General features: G+C 57.8%; 1 protein-coding gene across 2 annotated transcripts in view; it reads left to right on the top strand.

Annotated features, from left to right (window-relative positions):
• Positions 1–4,374, top strand: part of MEF2D (myocyte enhancer factor 2D) — a 30,917-nt gene extending 26,543 nt beyond the window's left edge. The window contains exons 10-11 of one of the 2 annotated variants that reach the window (XM_028090089.2): positions 214–523; positions 727–4,374. In XM_028090089.2, coding sequence (XP_027945890.1) covers positions 214–523; positions 727–738 — 322 coding nt within the window. In that variant the 3' untranslated portion in view covers positions 739–4,374. Of the gene's footprint in view, positions 1–213; positions 533–726 lie in introns of those variants that run through there. The other variant, XM_088017127.1, reaches the window with a different exon arrangement.
• The last annotated feature ends 13,599 nt before the right edge of the window (positions 4,375–17,973 follow it).

Below are 17,973 nucleotides of genomic sequence, written 5' to 3'. Positions count from 1 at the left end.
TCCCCAGCCAGCCTGGAGCACCAGGATGCCGTGGGAGACATGGGGACAGAAAACTAACGTGGCTCCTTCCCTCTCCTCTCTTCCTCACTTGGTCCCTCTTCTCCCGGCTCCTGTCTGTCCCTGCCCCTCCCCGCCCCACCTCCTCCCTCTCCCTCCCGGGCCCCTCATCCCTTCTGTGTGTCGCACCTCCTCCGCTTCTGTCCCGGTGCCCAGCCCGGGCAGCCCTCTGCCCCACGTGGGGGCCGCCCTCACAGTCACCACCCACCCCCACATCAGCATCAAGTCGGAGCCGGTGTCCCCTAGCCGCGAGCGCAGCCCCGCGCCGCCCCCTCCAGCTGTGTTCCCGGCGGCCGCCCGCCCGGAGCCTGGCGACGGCCTCAGCAGCCCGGCCAGCAGCTCCTACGAGACCGGGGACCGGGACGACGGACGGGGGGACTTCGGGCCCACGCTGGGCCTGCTGCGCCCAGCCCAGGAGCCCGAGGCCGAGGGCCCCGCTGTGAAGAGGATGCGGCTCGACACCTGGGTACTGTAGCGTCACCCCTCCCGCCCGCCAGTGTGTGCTGCACCCCGGGACCGCCCCCACCCTGAGCCCCCACCCGGGAGGCCTCTGGGCCACCTCTGCAACCCCCCGCCGCAGGCCCTGGCCCTGCGGGGAGAGGGGCGTGAGGGACCCCCAGCCCGTGGCCAGGGCCCTGACACCCCGCTCTCCATCTCCTCTCTCTGCAGACATTAAAGTGACGATTCCCAGCCCCCTCCTCAGCCTCCCTGACGAAGAGTTGACAATCTCACCGCCCACCCCTCCCAGCCCTGGGCTCCTCCCGCTCGACCCCCACTTCCTTTTGTGCTCCGTGTCCTGTTGACGGTTACATTTGTGTATAATTATTATATTATTATTATTATTATTATTATATTTTTTTTAATTTGGATTCTCGCTTTGGAGAGGAGGATGCTCCTGTCCCCTCTTTCTGCACCCCCCCCGCCATTTTACTGGCTGGGGGGGGGCTATTTTTTGCGGGAAGGGGGGACACTTTGCACGTTGTACACATATGCTGCAGGAGGGGGTGGGGAGCCCGATAGGCCTTTGGGACAGGACAGGTGCCGAGCCCTGCATGCGGAGCCCTCCCACCCCATCCCCCAGATAGAGGGAGATAACCAAAAAACCTACCAAACCACAAAATCCCTTATAATATACTGAAACCCCAAAGTCGGCCTGATGGGTGGGTTTGTGTTTCAGGGGGCAAGAGAGCCCAGGTTCTGAAGAGTTTCTGTGTCTGGGCTATTCCCGTTGGCCACAGGCACATGGGGTGAAATGCCCAAGCCTGGCCCCCCAGTGCCCCTGCACACACACGACACTCTCACGGATTCATGTGTGAGCTGCACCCCCAAGGTGTGGGGGTGCTGGCCGAGCCTCTGGGCTGGGAAGGCTGCCTGGGATTCGGAGGCTGGGGGCAGGGTTTGAGGTGGGGGCCCCTCGGAAGCACATTTGGAAAGACGGAGAGCCATGAGGAGGGGCCGAGAGCTGGGGTGAGGGGTGACTCGGGGCCCCCTTCCGTCCCTGGCAGTTTCTCTAAGATGAACAGTGCAATAGCTCCCCGTCCCTGGGCTGACACCGGCCCCCGAGAGCAGGCCACAAAGTGCAGGGAGGACGGGGAGGGGGGCAGCTCCAGTGAGGTGGCTCAGCAGGACCGGAGCCCCGGCATCCAGGGGCAAGTGTGAGTGGGGGCTCTCTCTTCCTTGCACGGACACATCCCCAAAGGAGGGACACTGGGGTGGCGTGAGGGTGGGAGGCCAGCCTGCCTCCTTTTGTCCTGGGCCCTCCCCAGCCCCCTCCCAGCTCCTCCCGCCCCGACCCCACCTCCCTGGTCGCCTACCTCCTGTCCCACCTACCCCCACCTCCCCTCCCCGCAGCCCACCTTCCCTCTTGGCTACTGTAACTGTAAATAGCAACCTTTGGAAAACGTTAGCAGTGTAACAGTCCAGGAAACTGTTTTTTTTGTTGTCGTTGTATTGATATGAAATGAGATTCTATTTTTGTCAAAGTATATTGTAATAATAATGACTCAAGCGGCCCGTACTGTACAGATGAGACTCTTCTGCTGTTGTTCTTGCTCCCCGCCCCGCCCCTCTCTGCTGGGACCTCAGGCTGGACCCCAGATCAGACGGGAGGGGGCAGGCCCCCAGCCTGCCATCCAGAGGGGGCTGGCCCGAGTGGGCAGGTGGCGTGTGCAGGCGGACAGGGGGTCTGCCCCGGTCCTACACCTGCACCCAGCTCCTCTGCCCCAGGGGCGCACCGCTCCCTGGGGGTGTCACCCCAGTAGGACAGTAGACAGTAGACAAGGCCCAGCTTTGCGGTCCTGCCTCTGTGACCCAGCCGCTTGCAGTATTCCGACACTTGACGCAGGGAGGGAACCAGAAGCAGGAGCGTATGTGACCACACGTGTACCTGAGCGTGTCCGTGAGGGCATCCGGTATCTGTGTGTGTATGGTGGCGTGGACGTACTGGTGTGTGTCTCTGAGCCCATCTGGGCCTATCCACGGATCTGTGTGAATCGAGCTCCGAGGGCATGTCCGTGTGTGCACGTGCCTGGTGTTTGCGGAGGGACAGTGGCCGCTGGGCTGCACAGCCCTGGCTCTCAGCTCCACGCCCCTCCCGCTTGGCCCCTGCCCCAGTCCACCCTCCGCTTTGACAGGTTTGGACCACAGTTGGGGGGGGGATCTGGCAGCTGCCCCCTTCGCCTCTCCCTGGGGCCCTGCTTCTCCTGGGCTCCACGCACAAGTGGCCACCCGGTCCCTGGTCCTTTGCACACACACGCAGCTGCCCTTCCTGCTCGTCCCCCACCCCAGTCCTGCTTTCAGGGTGACACTCATGATCCTCTTCCTTCTTGAAGCTTCTTCTTTGGGCCGTGATCCTTCCTTACTCAGAGTTCAAGCCCCACCTGCTGATTGGGCACACGGCATGTCCCAACCTACTCCGTGGGTTCCTAGAGGGAGTTTGAAGAGTCGACAAGACTTGATCAGGGCCTCAAAGTACACCAGGGTATAGGCTTGCGCATGCACGCGTCCCCAGAGCCTTGCCCGGTGTCTGGCACATAGTTGGTGCACAGTAAATGCCGAATGGGTGAGCGATAGGTGCTCAATAAAACTCAAGTGACTGGCTTTCCCTTCTCAGGCTGTTCCGGGCAGCAGTCCGCCCACCTTTGGAAGCTGGGCTTGGCCGCCACTAGACACACGGTGGGGACGAGAGCCCCTGTGGTTCACGGTGCAATATTCACCAGTTTTGCCCTCTGCCTTGTAATGGCAAACCTGGCTTTTGATTACCGTGTGTGTGTGTGTGTGTGTGTGTGTGTGTGTGTGTGTGTGTGTGTGTGTGTCTTTCCTCTCTCTCCCTGGGGCAGGGGGTGGGTCTGTGAATGAATATGTGACATTTCTGCAATTCAGTATCCCAAGGTTTCTCTTGGGGGTAGGGGCTCCTGGCTGGCCAGACGCATGGGTCCCTGGGAACCCAGACCTCAAGGGGGGGGCTTCATTTCTTCCTCTCGCAAAGCCAAATTTGCCTCCACCTACTCCTTCCTCCGAAGAACTGGGCGTTTGCCAAAGTAATCACTGGAGTCACCCCGTGCCCCTCCCTCCCCCAGCCTTCCCACAGCTTCCAGGGACAGTGGGCAAGAGGACCCTCCCATTCCACTGGGACGCACCGTTCCTCCCCTCCCCAGCAGTGCCCTCAATGCAGCAAGACTGACCCCTGACCTTTACCCAGCCCTCCCCACCTTGGACAGGAAGGAATTAATGCACCTTCTCTTGATGATTATTTATTTGTTTGGAGAGACAGAAATGATGTAAAAGTGTATCTAGAAATATCTATATCTATATATTTTTAACTGACTCTTTGGAATCCCCTGGGGTGGGGTGGGGGTGAATTTAGGCTTTCGTAGAGGAGAGGAGACCTGGAGCCTGGGAACTCTTGTCCTCTCCTCTGCCACCTCTGTCCACCCCCTAAGCGATGGTGGAAGCCGTGGGATTTGTGTGGGGGCAGGGGCTCGAATGTTCTATGGAGAATCTGGATTCTCTTTGTCTTCCCCATTCAAGTCCCAAAGGGAAGGGGGAGAGGGAGGGAGGCATGGAGCTGCCCCCCCAAAACCCGACAATCACCCACACTCCTGGGGCTGCTCCTGGGTCCTGGGCAGGGCGAGTCCAAGTGTGTGGCTGTTGATTTGTTTTCAATATTTCTTTCCGTGCTGTATGGTGATGCTTTCTTAGTATTCTACACAATAAGGAGACAAAGTCCTCGGGATTCTTATGAGTTTTGTTTGAAAACTCTTTCACTATATTTGTTGTAAAGAGGTTTACTATTAAAAAGAATACACGTTTCTGATACTTGGGCTTGGGTTCTGGTTTCTTTGGCGCGGCCGGCGGCGGAGGAGAGGACCGGGGTGGCCCGAGGGTCCGCTCAGCACGGTGGCGGGGCGGTGAGGGGTGCTCCCAGGTCTCAGGTGAGCGGTTCTTCCAGGTCCTGTCAGAAGCAGAGGCTGCCCCACACGGGCCGGGGTTGTCCTGGGGGAAGCCACACGGGGGGCCCTGGGGCACGAGAGGCAGAGAAGCAGTGCCCTAGGCCAGGTCAGGAGCAGGGTCATGGGGGGCAGGGCTCCAGCCACCAGCAAGAACTCGCCGTGGATTCCACTGACGCGGGCTGCCCTCTTCCCCCTTCAAGGTGCTTTAACGGTGCCAGGGAGCCTCTCCCTGCTCTCCGAGGGCACCCCCCGAGGGCCCCCCAACCTGGTGCCGCCTTGCCGGAGGGGCAAACGCGGGGTGTGGCTCGGCCCCAGCAGCGGGTGCACAGGCCGGTGCTGCTGAAGCACAGAGGGACGAGGGGGCGTCTCCCAAGTGCGGGAAGTTGCCCCATGGCGGGGTTGGCCAGTCCCAGTGCTGGCGCCCCGGCTTCCTATCTGTACAATGCAGTGACCTGTACCGGCCTCCCTCCCGGGGCTACCGCACCTCACTGCTCCCTCAGCTGCAGCAGAGAGAAAGGAGGCGCAGAAGGGCTTCCCCGTCCTCCAGATGCGCCTCCACCCTGGCTGCCCTGCGCTCGCCCCTTGGAGACGGCGTCCGAGGACCCCAGCCTGGCCCTGGTGGGGTTCTCCCTCACACCGACGCGTGGTGGGCACGTGTGTCCAAGGAAGCCCGGCCGGCAGGGCGTTTCTGCGGTGCGGTCCCTCTCATCATTTTGGGGGACGCCAGGGACCACGCTGTGGCACCCAGGCACCTCTGAGGAGAGGCCTAGGGGACAGAGCAGAGGCCTCCCATCCACAGCCTTCCACAGAGGTCCACGCTTCCCCAGACACGGCCAGGGCGCCCCCCACTGGCAGGACGCACCCGTGCCCGTGAGGCGCCCTGACGCGACACCAAATCCCCAGCAGAACCCCCCTCCCTTGTCCCTGGCGTCTCTGTCCCCGCTCCGTGTGCTGGGTGGGTGTTACTGTTGCCCACAGGTACTTCTGTCCTCTTGCCTTTCCTGGACGTGCACACTGCTTCCCAGTCGCCGTGTCGGCGTGCTGGGTCAGCGGACCGCTTCTGGCCAAGGCACTGTCATGGCAAGTCAGGCGCGTCCCTCCCGAGAGCAAACTGGTGCGTGGCTGTCCGAGTGCTGTCCCTGCTGTGTGAGCGGCCGAAGCCATCAGACGGCCCGGGTCACTAAGCCGCCTCCAGGTGTTACCACCGTGGACTTCGTGGGAACAGAAAATAAGCCCCAGAGATTCACAGAGATCTCCACAAAGATGGTGTCAGCAATAGAGCCTCGCCTCTCCAGACTGATGGAGGGCCCACCCACAGCCGCACAACCTCGAAGCCCCATTTACTGCAGTGCCCCTGCGGGGGGCGCCGAGATCTCTGCATGTGATGTAGTCCAGAACTGGTTGGCCCTCTGGTTCTACCCCTGCGCGGTTGCGCGGCCGGCCGTGGGCAGTCTCCCCAAGCTGCTGTAGGCCTCCCCTTCCCCCGTCCGTCCTCCCCACTGGGGGGCAGCTCTGCTCATCTGACGCGGCAGCGTCCAAACTCCCCGGCTTGGCTCCCAGGGCCTTCAAAGGGCCGACACAACCTCCTGTTCAGGCTTCGTCTGTGTGTCCTGCGGCGCATCCCTTGGGCCCTAGACCAGCCAGTCAGCCCACTCCGCGTCCTGACAGATCATTCGGATCTCTGCGCCTGCTCTCTTTCCGTCCGAAATGCAGCAAACGTGCATTAAGCACCTACTCTGTGGGAACCCTCTGTTAGGCCCTGGAAACAGAGAGAAGGCCAGGCAGCTCACAGCTTAGACAAGAGCCAAGTGAAGCAACAGCTGACCCTTGAGTCAGCGGTCTGCAGTAAATGTCACATAGGAAGGAGATGAGTGCACTGTGGGATCAGACTTGAGGCACACCCAAATCCAAGCTAGGCGATGCCAGCGGAGGCTTCTGGGTTTGAGAACAGTAGGTGTTCCTGGGCCAACATGGACAGGGAAGACATTCCTGCAGGCAGGAAGAGCATGTGGTGTGCTCAGGAGACCTCAGATTGTGCTGCAGGTCAAGGGAACAGTAGAGAAAGCAGAGGAGGGAAGCAGAAGCCTCACCGTGAAGGGCCTTACTGCCACGGTTTGGGCTTTATTCTGCAGATGTTTGGTCTTCAAATGGGTTTTAGGTAGAAGAGGGACTTGGTCAGATCTGCATTTCAGAAAACTGTCAGCACAAGCTCCTTCCCACAGTGGTGCAGAAGGCCAGCGGGAGGGCCGGTGGGGGGACGAGGAGGCAGTGGTGCGGAGGCCTGGGAGGGCCAGCGTGGGGGCCGGTGGGGGGACGAGGAGGCAGTGGTGCGGAGGGCTGGGAGGACCAGCGTGGGGGCCGGTGGGGGGACGAGGAGGCAGTGGTGCGGAGGGCTGGGAGGGCCAGCGTGGGGGCCGGTGGGGGGACGAGGAGGCAGTGGTGCGGGAGGACCAGTCAGGATCCTTTACAAGTGAGGGGGTGAATTTAGCAAATATTCCTAAATTTTATTTTATTTTTTTAAAGATTCTTTATTTATTTATTTGACAGAGAGACACAGTGAAAGAGGGAACACAAGCAGGGGGAGTGGGAGAGGGAGAAGCAGGCTTCCCGCGGAGCAGGGAGCCTGATGCGGGGCTCGATCCCAGGACCTGGGACCATGACCCGAGCCAAAGGCAGATGCTTAATGGCTGAGCCACCCAGGCGCCCCGCAACTATTATTAAATTTTAAAGATTTTGTTTTTAAGTAATCTCTACAACCAACTTGGGGCTCAAACTCACACCCCACAATTCCGAGATCAAGAGTTGCACACTCCAGCGACTGAGCTAGCCGGGCACCACTTAGTAAAGATTAAAGAGGTAGAATTATAGGACTTGGAAGACGCCTGGTGAAGGCAGGGGAGGAAGGAAAGGAAGGAGGGTCAGCGGCTCCCACACTCATGCTTGGAATTCTGACTGGGCGGTGGTGCTGCAGCCCCCGGTCTGTCTGCAGCAGGGAGGTTTTGTTTCAGACTCAGCGGCACACATGGAAGCCATTCACAGCATTGGTAGTTGGTCATCCTGCTCAGGCCTGCGGGTACATCACCCAGTGCATAGGGAGGTTTTTCTGAAGAGGGAAGTTATTCATGGTGTTGGTCACCCATGGAGTCGACCTCAGGACATGGGAACTCCAAGGACCATGACGGGAGGCTGGGGGCCAGGCAAGGGGAGAGCCATGTGTAGGCCCCGAGCTGCACATGGGTATTGGTGTTGTGTAGGTGAGATGAACCACAAATGTAGTTCCTGTGATCTCCTGCCTTTACCAAAGCCTTGCTTGACTCACTAGTCTTGTGCTAATCCTTTTTTTTAAGTTTATTATTATTTTTTAATAATGTCTATACCCAACATGGGGCTCCAACTTACCACCCTGAGGTCAACAGTCGCACGCTCTTCTGACTCAGCCAGCCAGGTGCCCCTAGCCTTGTGCTAATCTTGAACAAGGGAACACTCGTCGGTGCATTCTTTGGGGGCATCAAGGGGCAGGGAGGGGGATACAGGTGCTTTGCTCCCCAGGAGTGGCTGCAGGGCTAGTCACGTGGTCAGAGGAATGGGAACCTAAGGAAGATCTGGTTCTAAAGGCCCAACTGTTCCTTCATAGGGACACCCAGTGCAACCTTAAGACTGCTGGCTTTCTTTTGATAAGGGAAGATGACACTTCTCAGTTAGGTACCTGAAGGATACTCCAGAGGAACAAAAACCATTCTTGATCCGTACTAAGTGCTCGGTAAGTGTTAGTCCTTATTTTTGTTATTGCTACTTGTCAAAGACGAGACTGGATGACTTACTCGAGTAAGGGGAGGTCTGTGGGCCCAAACAGCTCTACACCTATGAAACCTGTCCTACCATTCAAGATGCCCACTCCTACAACTTTCCCTCCATAAAGCTTTTCCTGACTTCCCTGCCTTCCCCCCTGGCTGAGCAGTGTTGGGAATATGACCGCTTTTTTAGAGTACCCACCTCATCCTACCCAAAGTGGAGGTACTGCTATTTTCTACGACTGGACTGAAAGCTCCTTTTTAAAAATGCACTGGGTGGCTCAGTTGGTTAAGCATCTGCCTTTGGCTCAGGTCATGATCCCAGGGTCCTGGGGTCAAGCCCCGCTTAGCGGGGAGTCTGCTTCTCCCTCTCCCTCTGCCTGCACTCCCCCTGCTTGTTCTCTCTCCCCACCCCCCAAATAAATGAATAAAAGTCTTTAAAAAAAATTAAAATGCACTGCCTCATCCATGCTTGTGTCTGGCTCAGTGCCTGGCACGCAGTATGTGTTCAGTCAGGCTAAACGAGAACGTGTGCTTTGTACACTGCAGAGTGCTACAAACCCTAAGGAATTTTTTTCCAGGGTGTGGTGACTTTCTGCAGCTTCTCCTCTACTCTGAAGCTCCTGAAGGAGCATCTGATCCAACAGGGCTGAAGAAAGGTGTGTGTTCGTTTCCTGGGCTTAGCTATGGGTCCACTGAAGAAGTCGCACCCACTGGGCTCCTATCCCCAAAGAGGTGGCTCTTGGGAGGCAGGAAGCAGAGGGTGGTATCTGATTGTTGCAGCCAAGGAGGAGGCCAGGCCAGTTCGCTGTAGCTCATGTTCTTCTGACTCATTCCTCAGTCCCATGGGCTGAGTAACTTCTCCAGCCTTGTGATTGTGGAAACATTTCAGGAACAGCCAGCGGATGTGAAAAGGACACAGGCGACCCCACCCCAGGCTCCAAAGTGGCTCCTACTGGAGTGGGTACAGAGTGCTCATTTCTGTTCGCAGACTTCAATCAACCCTTCACAGCTAGTAAACCCGAGGGCCCAAAGAGGCACAGTTGGCTCTGGGCTTCTCTCCACTGCGCCTCCGACAGTTCCTGGCTGGGAGGTGCAGGGCAAATCGGCCTGGGCGGCCCGCGATGATCGCTACGGGACCGATCTGCATTTACCCTCCTTCGCCGCACACTCGCTTTCACGTGCTTGCAGGGCCCTCTCGGCGCCGGGTCGGCGTCCCGCGAAGTGCGCCCCGGAGGCCCCGCCGCCCTCCCCGCGCAGCCGCCGCCACGTGCCTCCCAGAAGCCGGTGACGCGGCCGCGCCGGGCCCGCCCAGCGGGAGGTCACGCGCCGCCGGGCCCGCCCCACGAGCCCCCGGGGCCCGACGCCTCCCCGAAGGCGGAGGGGGCGAGGGGAGACCGGAGGCCGGAAGCCGCGCCGGGCAGCGCCGGGCACACAGCAGGTGCTTAATAAATGGCCGACTGGCAGCGGCCCCGTGGTCACTGCGGCCAGTGCCCTTTACTTCGGCCCGCCACCCGCTCACTCCCCCTCCCCGCCACGACGCAGCCACGAAAGCAATGTTAATCGTTAGGCGGCGGCTGGGCCCACACACACTCTCTGAGCTCGTCCACACTAGCGCGGGCGCGGACAAAGACCCAAAGCTCCGCCCAGCGCTCCCACCGTGGGGCGGGAAGTGAATCTTGAGCCTCACTCGGTTGGCCACTCCGATGACGGACGGGGTCATCAGCCAACCGCAGCCTGGACAGGGCGCATGCGTACACAAAAGCTTGAGCCCTAGCTGGGGGAAAAAACGCCGCGGGCGCACCGCGGTGTCTGGTCTCGCGCGGGCCTGGAGCGGCGGGTGCGCATGCGTGGTCCCAACGCCTTTCCCTCTCTGCGTGACGGGCACCGAGATGGCGCTCTGGGGGCTCGGGCCGCGCGCCCAGCCGCGGAGTCCCGGTGGAGCCTCCGTGCGCCGCGCGGCCGGGTGGCGGTCCCCGGAGCGGAACCCGTGGGGGGAGCCCCGGCCAGCTCTGCGCGCAGAGGCCGCGGTCACGGGCCAGTCCGCTCGCTGGCGGGGACCCCAGGATGCACCAACGGAGAAATCCCGGAGCGCTGCAGACGTTCGCAACCATTTGTATAACCTTCAGAAATAAGCAGCACAGCGTTAGGTATATGTGGTAAAACGCTGTAAAAAGTCAGAGGAAGGGTAAACAGGGCGTTCATGAGTAGTTACGTTGGAGAGGTTGGGGGTGGGATGCGGAAGGACGGGTGGGTGCTGCTGCCTGCGCTCTCCTAACTGGGTGAAATGGTAGATTTATGGGTATTTCATTGTGGTTTCAGTATAATACATGGGATGCTTACTCTTGCATGTGTGGAATATGATTTAAAAATGAGCTTGGCGGGCGCCTCGGTGGCTCAGTGGTTAAGCCTCTGACTCTTGATACCCACTCAGTCATGATGTCAGGGTGGTGAGATCGAGCCCCGCATCCGGCCGGTGGGCAGCGTGGAGTCTGCTTGGGATTCTCTCTCACAAATAAATAAGTAAATCTTAAAAAAAAAAAGAGAGAGAGAGAGTGGCATCCCCTCCCCTCCAAAAAAAAAAATACACAGTTGGAGAAAAAGGAGAAAGCCTTACCTGTATTACGTCTGGTTTCCACAGCACTTCTACATGTTGTATCAGTTGATTCTCACAACAGATAATTCTCTCCGTGTGCAAGATGAAGAAACGGAATCGAAAGTTAACCTGAGGCCAGCAGGACAAAGACAGGAAAGGTGAGTGTGCAGAAGACCAGTGGGGAGCCCTGGATGGTTTAATCTCCAGTGTGGCAAGCGCTGTGCCTGGGACAGAGAGCGTGGTCAGTAAGCGCTTGCTGAGTGGGTGACTGGACTTTCTCATTACATGGGTGCCCCGTAGTGAAGGGAGCTACCCTGAAGGCAGGTGGGTGCCCACACAGCAGCTGGCTGGCCATTGTCAGAGTCAGGAGTCCCAGAGAAGCTATGTTTTCTCTGGGTGAAGTTTGGATACAAGTCCCCTTTAAGGCTCTGTGAGTTTGTCAGTGACGGAAGACAAGACCATATTAAGATAATAAGGTCCCCCACTGCAGTGGTGGAAGCAGTCACCAGAGAAAGGCCTGGATAAAAGACAGTTTGAAGGAAAAGCTGTTGCAGAATAGGTGTGAGGCCATCCCGTTGCAGGTGTGTGTCCTGTTGCGTGTTGTCGCGCGTGGCTGCTGGACTCTGATCCATCCCAGCCGGAAGAATGGTGGAGCTGCTGAGTGGGTAAAGCAAGGTCATAGATGGGCAGTGATTCAGAAACGCCAAAGGAGAGCGCTCCGGACAAGTCAGGGACGAAGGGAAAGAGCACCGGAGTGTGAGTTAGGAGACCCGGTTTCTAGGCCTGTCACCTTGGACAAGTCACTTCAGCTGTCTGAGCGTTTTTCCTCGTATGTTAAAGAACATCTACACACAACAAGAACTAAAGCATGTGCCCTAGCCCCTTCTCAGAATCGAGTTAAATCGACTCATACAGGTAAATACACAGATTTCCATCACTGAGACTTTGCTTTCTTCTGTTGTCCCATGATACGTTCGTGGTGCCGGGACTCCCACGTTTCAGTCTGTGTGCATGTGCGGCAAGTTGGGGCTGACCCAAGTCCCTGTCCCCCGCAGTGCCTTGCATGAAGTCTGAACTCAGGAGATTTGTGTTGCATTGCACAGGATTGTGTGGTGAAGGAGAAGGAGCATTGTTTAATCTCTCTGACACCTGTGTTTCCTTGTTTGTAAACGAGGCTAGTTAACCGTTAAAACTCCTTTGGGCTCTAGAGTTCTGTGATCGGACTGTGTTGTGTGGATTGAGAAGACTGAACTATCTGATCTCTAAATTCCTTTGCAACCCCGCTGTTGAGTGATGTCGTAGTGCTGAGTTGCAGGCCGCATACAGAAGCAGTGGGTGGATGGGTTCTCAAAGGGAAACTGCAGAGGGCGCTGAGAACAGAAGCAACACCCGGTTATCCAGTTGGAGAAGGAGCAGCCTTGGCGAGCGACGTAGAAGGATGAGTCTGAGAAGCAGGAAAGAAAAACAGTGTGGGTGTCAGAGTCCGATGCCCAGGGGAGCCAGGCAGCCACGCTCGCCCCGTCGGGCGACACTGTCACATGTGTGACGGGTGGTGGCGACTGCAGAGCCCATGCCTGCCCGGAGCCAGCCCACTGTCTCTTCCAGTTCTTGAGATGAAGCTGGAAATCTAGATTTTTATTTGAAATCTCATGATTTTTAAGTGTTGAGCCCCAATTCGGATTATTTTAAAACTCTGGTAAAAAAAACAAAAACACCACTCCACACCTGCCGACCCCTGGTCTTTGGTCTCTGTGGCATGGTACCCGCAGAGTCTTCCCGCCCTCGGTCGGAGAGTGCTTCCATCCAGCTTTACTGGAAGTGTCCTGTTTCCGTCCACGCCAGTGCTCTGATGTCAGTGCCAGCCCTTCCTGGTGCTTCCGGGACCCATCACTTAGCCCCACACTGTCTTCAGCTTTCACCTTGCATCTCCTTCACTCTAGAAGCTTGCGAAGTCTTTCCACATCCTAAAACCCTGCTCCGTTCTCCTACGCTCCCTTCCAGGGACTGTCTGGAAAGTTCTTTCTTTTCCCTTCCCCAACAGATTGCTGAACAGAATCAGTTGTATTCTCCTGCCTCTCTTTCTGTCATAAGTTGGCTCTGTTCCTCCGCTCAGTGCCGTTTAAAGTCGGCCTCCACCATCCCACTGGAGCCCTTCTGACCAGGCCAAAGGTCTCTGGCTAAATTCATGGAACTGCTCCAACTGGGCTCAACTCCTCATCCTCAGAGATCGAGTCTTGTCCTTTTTAAAACTTTATGACCGAACCGAGAAGTGTTCCATCAGTGTTTACTGAACCAAACCAGAACGTGTTTTCAAGAAAGAAGGACAGTCCGCATCATCAAATTTGCAGAGAGATCAAAGTCTGTGTGGGCCAAATGAAGCCCACTGGATTTTAAGAAAAGGAGATTGCTGGCAGCTTTTGAGAGGGCAATTTGAGCAGAGAGAGCTGGGAGATGTGTTCCTGTAGTTCCTGAGAAAGGGGGTTGTGCAGTGGTGATGGGGGGTTCAGACTTACAGACGATATGCACACGTTGTGTACAGATGATGCATGGGAGGAGTTTGGCACTGGAGGGAAGAGGCACAGAGCACGAGGTACTGGAGACATGAGCGCCACTTGAGACTGAGAAAGCCCCGGCGGGTTCGCAGGCAAAGCGACCACACCTGCAGCTCGCAGCATGTGAACATGCGAGAGAAGGGGTACCTGAGAGCGCTGGTCAGGGGCGCTGGGAGAGAACTGACGAGTCAGCTAGTGGAAGGGACAGGAAGTGAGAAGTCTCCGAAGTAGGCAGAAGGGCTAATCATTTCTGGACTGTGCAGCAGGCCGCCCTGGTGCGGGAGAGCCCCGTGCTTTCTGGCGATGAGATGCAGGCAAGCTCTCGTCCGCAGGCGTGGGGCCACGGGGCTGGACGGGGACCGCGGGCCATCTCAGAGCCCTCACTCTCGGCTGGCTGTGCTTCTTTTGCTCGCTCTGTGTCAGTTGCTGGGGTCTCTGTCTTTGGCTGCCCTCCCTCCATGACTCCTTGTCAGGGAAGTGTTTGTGCCTGAGGTTTAAGCCACCTCCATGCTAGTGACTCTGATTCTATGTTTGTGACCGAAAGGTCTTTCCTGACCCTCCCTTCTGGGTGGCCAGCATATTTCACCGGTGGTTCCGTATCTTCATGACTGAAACTGGTCATTTCTCCTTAATTCTTCATCCCAGCTAACGGTCACAATAATTTTGCAGTTGTCCAAGCAGATACGTGTTTTCCCCTCCCTCTCCCTCTCCCCCCACCACCGTGTGTATAGGTAGATATTGAAAAGAATAAGAACATACTTGGATTTTGTATACTGTGTTTTCTTTTTTACTTAACTACTGTCACAATCATTTTATCATGTCAATAAATGCTTTTTTTACATTTTTAGTGGCTGCCTAGTATTATCTCTTGCACACGTACTAAAGTATACTGCCTTGAAAATTGTTTCCTTTTTTCTGGGCGCCTGGGTGGCTCAGTCCCTGAACCGTCTGCCTTCGGCTCAGGTCATGATCCCAGGGTCCTTGGGATCAAGTCCTGCGTCAGGCTTCCTGCTCAGCGGGGAGCCTGTTTCTCCCTCCCCCTCTGCTGCTCCGCCTGCTTGTGCTCTCTCTCTCTCTCAAATAAATAAAATCTTTTTTTTTAAAGATTTTATTTATTCATTTGACAAAGAGACACAGCGAGAGAGAGAACACAAGCAGGGGGAGTGGGAGAGGGAGAAGCAGGCTTCCTGCTGAGCAGGGAGCCCGATGCAGGGCTCGATCCCAGGACCCTGGGACCATGACCTGAGCCGAAGGCAGATGCTTAACGACCGAGCCCCCCAGGCGCCCCGAGAAATAAAATCTTTAAAAAAAAATTTTTTTAAGCAAATAGTTGGGGCGCCTTTGCCATCAAAACTTTGCCATCAAACTTCTCCCAAGAGGAATCGGGAGGATCCTCCTTTGCCTGTCTGGGTTCCAGGCCTGTCTTCTCTCCTGAAACCACAGTCTTCAGGGGCCCAAGCATCCTCGAAGCTGGTGGACGCCGAGTCTCTCCCCCTCCCTTCAGTCAGTAGCTCGTGCCGGGCGGTGCCCTCGCTGCCATGGCGAGGCTGTGTCCTGGCCGCGTGGCTCTGCCGTCTCCCCGTTCTCCCCCCTCGGCGGAGCGCCTGTGGTTCTGCATGAACTTCATCCCCCGTCTGGCTCTCCCTCGCTCTCTGGGTTTGCTCACCTACTTCTCTGGTGCCAGGCTCTCCTTTACTCTGATAATTCAGACTCTCCCGGATGCCTGCTAGCCCGCTCGCCTGGGTGCGATCGACCAGACCCTGCCCGTTGACCGGCGGCCCCCTCCCGCTCCGCACACACGGGAGCCTGCTCGCCGCCACCTTTCCCATCTCGGGTCATGCCAGCACCACACTCGCGTGCGCATGCCCAGCCGCGCCCTCCGAGAGCTGCCGGGTGCGGCCCCCACGTGAGGCTGACTTACTGTCCCCATTCCTGTTACGAGGAGACGAGTGGAGAGTGGTAGCACTCCGTGAGTCTGGTTGTGCTGAGGCCCCTGTGGGGTATTTCGCCGCGTCATCTTCTTTCTGCTCCTCTGTGCCACCTCCAGTCAGTCTCCGCGTGTTCACGGTGCGCCCACCCTCCGTGTGCCCACCAACCCCCTCGGTCAGCTTTGGTTGCATTTGCCTGGAAATGAGCAAGCCCGCGTCAACAGCCACACAGACTGTATTCCAAAGCACGGTTTTAAGTACACTGCTGCTTGCAAGTGAAGAGCCTAAATGGCTCTTGGTGCTGGACACGGTCTACCCCGTTAGCTCGGCCTCCAGGGCTCCCCTCTGACGCCAGCCTTTCGTCCTCCCGGTGCCCTTTGTGTGCTTGAGCTCCATCCTGCCCAGAACATGAGCCCCGGACGCACCTGCCCTCCCCCACCCTGTCCGTTCTCTCTCCGGCTTCCCTCTCGGGTCCCTTCTTCGTTATCTAACGCCCGCCCCCATCAGATGTGGCCTCTCCATAAACCTTCAAACTCTCCAACACATTGAGTTCTACCTCTTCCCACCCCCACCATTAGTATTTTTTGCTTTTCTTTATCATATTTTTCCTGGTCTCAGAGATTTTTGTAAATGTCTGTCTCCTTGACTAGTCTTACATTTTCGGAGGATACAGACTATTGCTTAGCTCTCTTTGTCTCTCCCACCCTATCGCCCACTACCAGGCAGTGTCCAGAGGAGGCATGTGTTGGGTATAAATGTTCGTTTAGCTTCAACGTCCCGGTTCCAGTGTCTTGTCAGGTGAGCGGAAGAGATCAGAGATACCCCAAGGAGAGAGATGACTCTTTCCCGTTGGATTCTGACACAACTACGGTTCGCCTGCCTTCCCACAGTTCGTTGTATGGGGAGTGCGGGGTGGAGGGAAGCCGTGTTTCAGGCCTGGAGGCAGCCGGGTCTGGTTCAAGCCCGGCCCCACCGCTCCAAGGACGGCTCAGCACACGTTGCTGAAGCTCCCGGAGCCTCCGTGAGCACCTGCCCCACGGAGTTGTGAGGATTCGGTACAAGACAGGTGGAGCATTACAGAGAACAGGGCCCCGCCGATCCAGAGTCCGAGAAATGTTAGGTGTCGCACTAACGGTAGCAATACATCAAATACATTCAGAATGGGTTTTATCTGTTTCCATTTTAGGACGAATGTGTCTGCTTTCCTGGAAACCCACGTCAGTGCGCATTAAGGCCACTTCTGGCTTCCCGCGCAGCCCAGCCCCGCAGTCCCCCGGCTCTTCCTTCGCGCTCCTCACTCTCCCTGGGGAGGAGGACAGTACCCGCCGGGGCCACCAGGGGGCGCACGCGTGCCGCGGGAAAGCGCCTGCGCGCGTGTTCCCGCGCCGCGGACACCCCCGGGGCACGCGCTCGGCCCCAGCACCCTGCTGTCTCGTGACGCCGCCGCAGCCAGGTCCCCGCCCCCGTTCCGGGCGCGCAGGGGTCTCTCTGGCTGCAGGTCTCCCAGCGCTTCTTGCCCACCGCCGTCTCTAGAGCCCTGAGGCCCGGGACCGCGTCCCCGGCGTCACCACCGACTAGCCAACAGCTCGGCTTTCCTCCCCTGTGAAAGGGGGCTCCGACTGCTGCCCCGTGAGCGTCGGGGGGCTGCTGCAAACGCGAAGCAGCCCGGCAGGAACCGACACTACTAACTACAGAGTGCCCCCCGGGTTGTGCCCGTGTCTGATCTCAGACTGTGTCATTTCTCGCTCCCGCTGCCTTTTCGGCTACGGCTCTTCACCCCCCGACCCTGGGCCTGGGTGGAGAACTCACTGCCAGCAGGGGTTCCTGGGCCTCCACGCCTGCTCGGCCAGCCGCAGCCAGAGGGGTGGGAACTGACGTTCCCTGGGCCATCCCGAGGTGGCTCTGTCGACAGGGAGAGAAGGACAGAAACCGACGGGGGCGGCGAGCGGCTCCGCAGCTGGCCGCGGGGGAGGCTGAGAGCATCCTGCTCGGGGCCCGAGCCAATACCCGCATGCACGTGGACATGAATGTGCGCGCGTGGGCCGGCGCACAAACGCCCCTCCCCGGGGTAAGGTACTCTAAGGTCTGGGGACACTAGGTGGCAGCACGAGGCCACAGACAGCGGGGCGTCAGCCTCTCTGGCCTCTCGGAGGCGAGGGGCACCCCGACCGCGCTCCCGGCTTCAGGCACCGCATCCCGCCCCACGCGTGGTAAAGACCCCGAGCAGGCCGGGGAGAGCAGACCCGGAGAGCCCATTGCCCACTTTCCAGGGTTGTTGTCAGAGAGCCCCTAGGATTCGTTTTCCAGCTTTCAAAAGGGTACAAACAAGGGGGAGTTTGGAACGCTGAATGAGAAATCTGGATTAGGGTAAGGGGGCATCTGGATAGGACTCCCCAACCCAGACTGATCGGGAAAAGAACTGGTTGCAGGAATCCGTTTTTTGTTTTGGTTTGGTTTGGTTTGGTTTTAAATGAAATAGTGATGTCCTGAGGACATTATTACCTCACCCGTTCCTGCCCCAGGAGCCTCAGACATCTCTCCTCCAGTTTCCTCAGAGACAGAGAGCCCATAACCTTTCCCAGTAAAGCAGAAATCAGG

Source organism: Eumetopias jubatus, unplaced genomic scaffold (genome assembly GCF_037043125.1).
Source record: "Eumetopias jubatus isolate StellerSeaLion01/CBP00866 unplaced genomic scaffold, mEumJub1_p1.0 scaffold_12, whole genome shotgun sequence".
Classification (NCBI taxonomy): domain Eukaryota; kingdom Metazoa; phylum Chordata; class Mammalia; order Carnivora; family Otariidae; genus Eumetopias; species Eumetopias jubatus.
The sequence above is the reverse complement of the archived record's forward strand: the minus strand, read 5'-3'. Positions and strand labels throughout refer to the sequence as shown.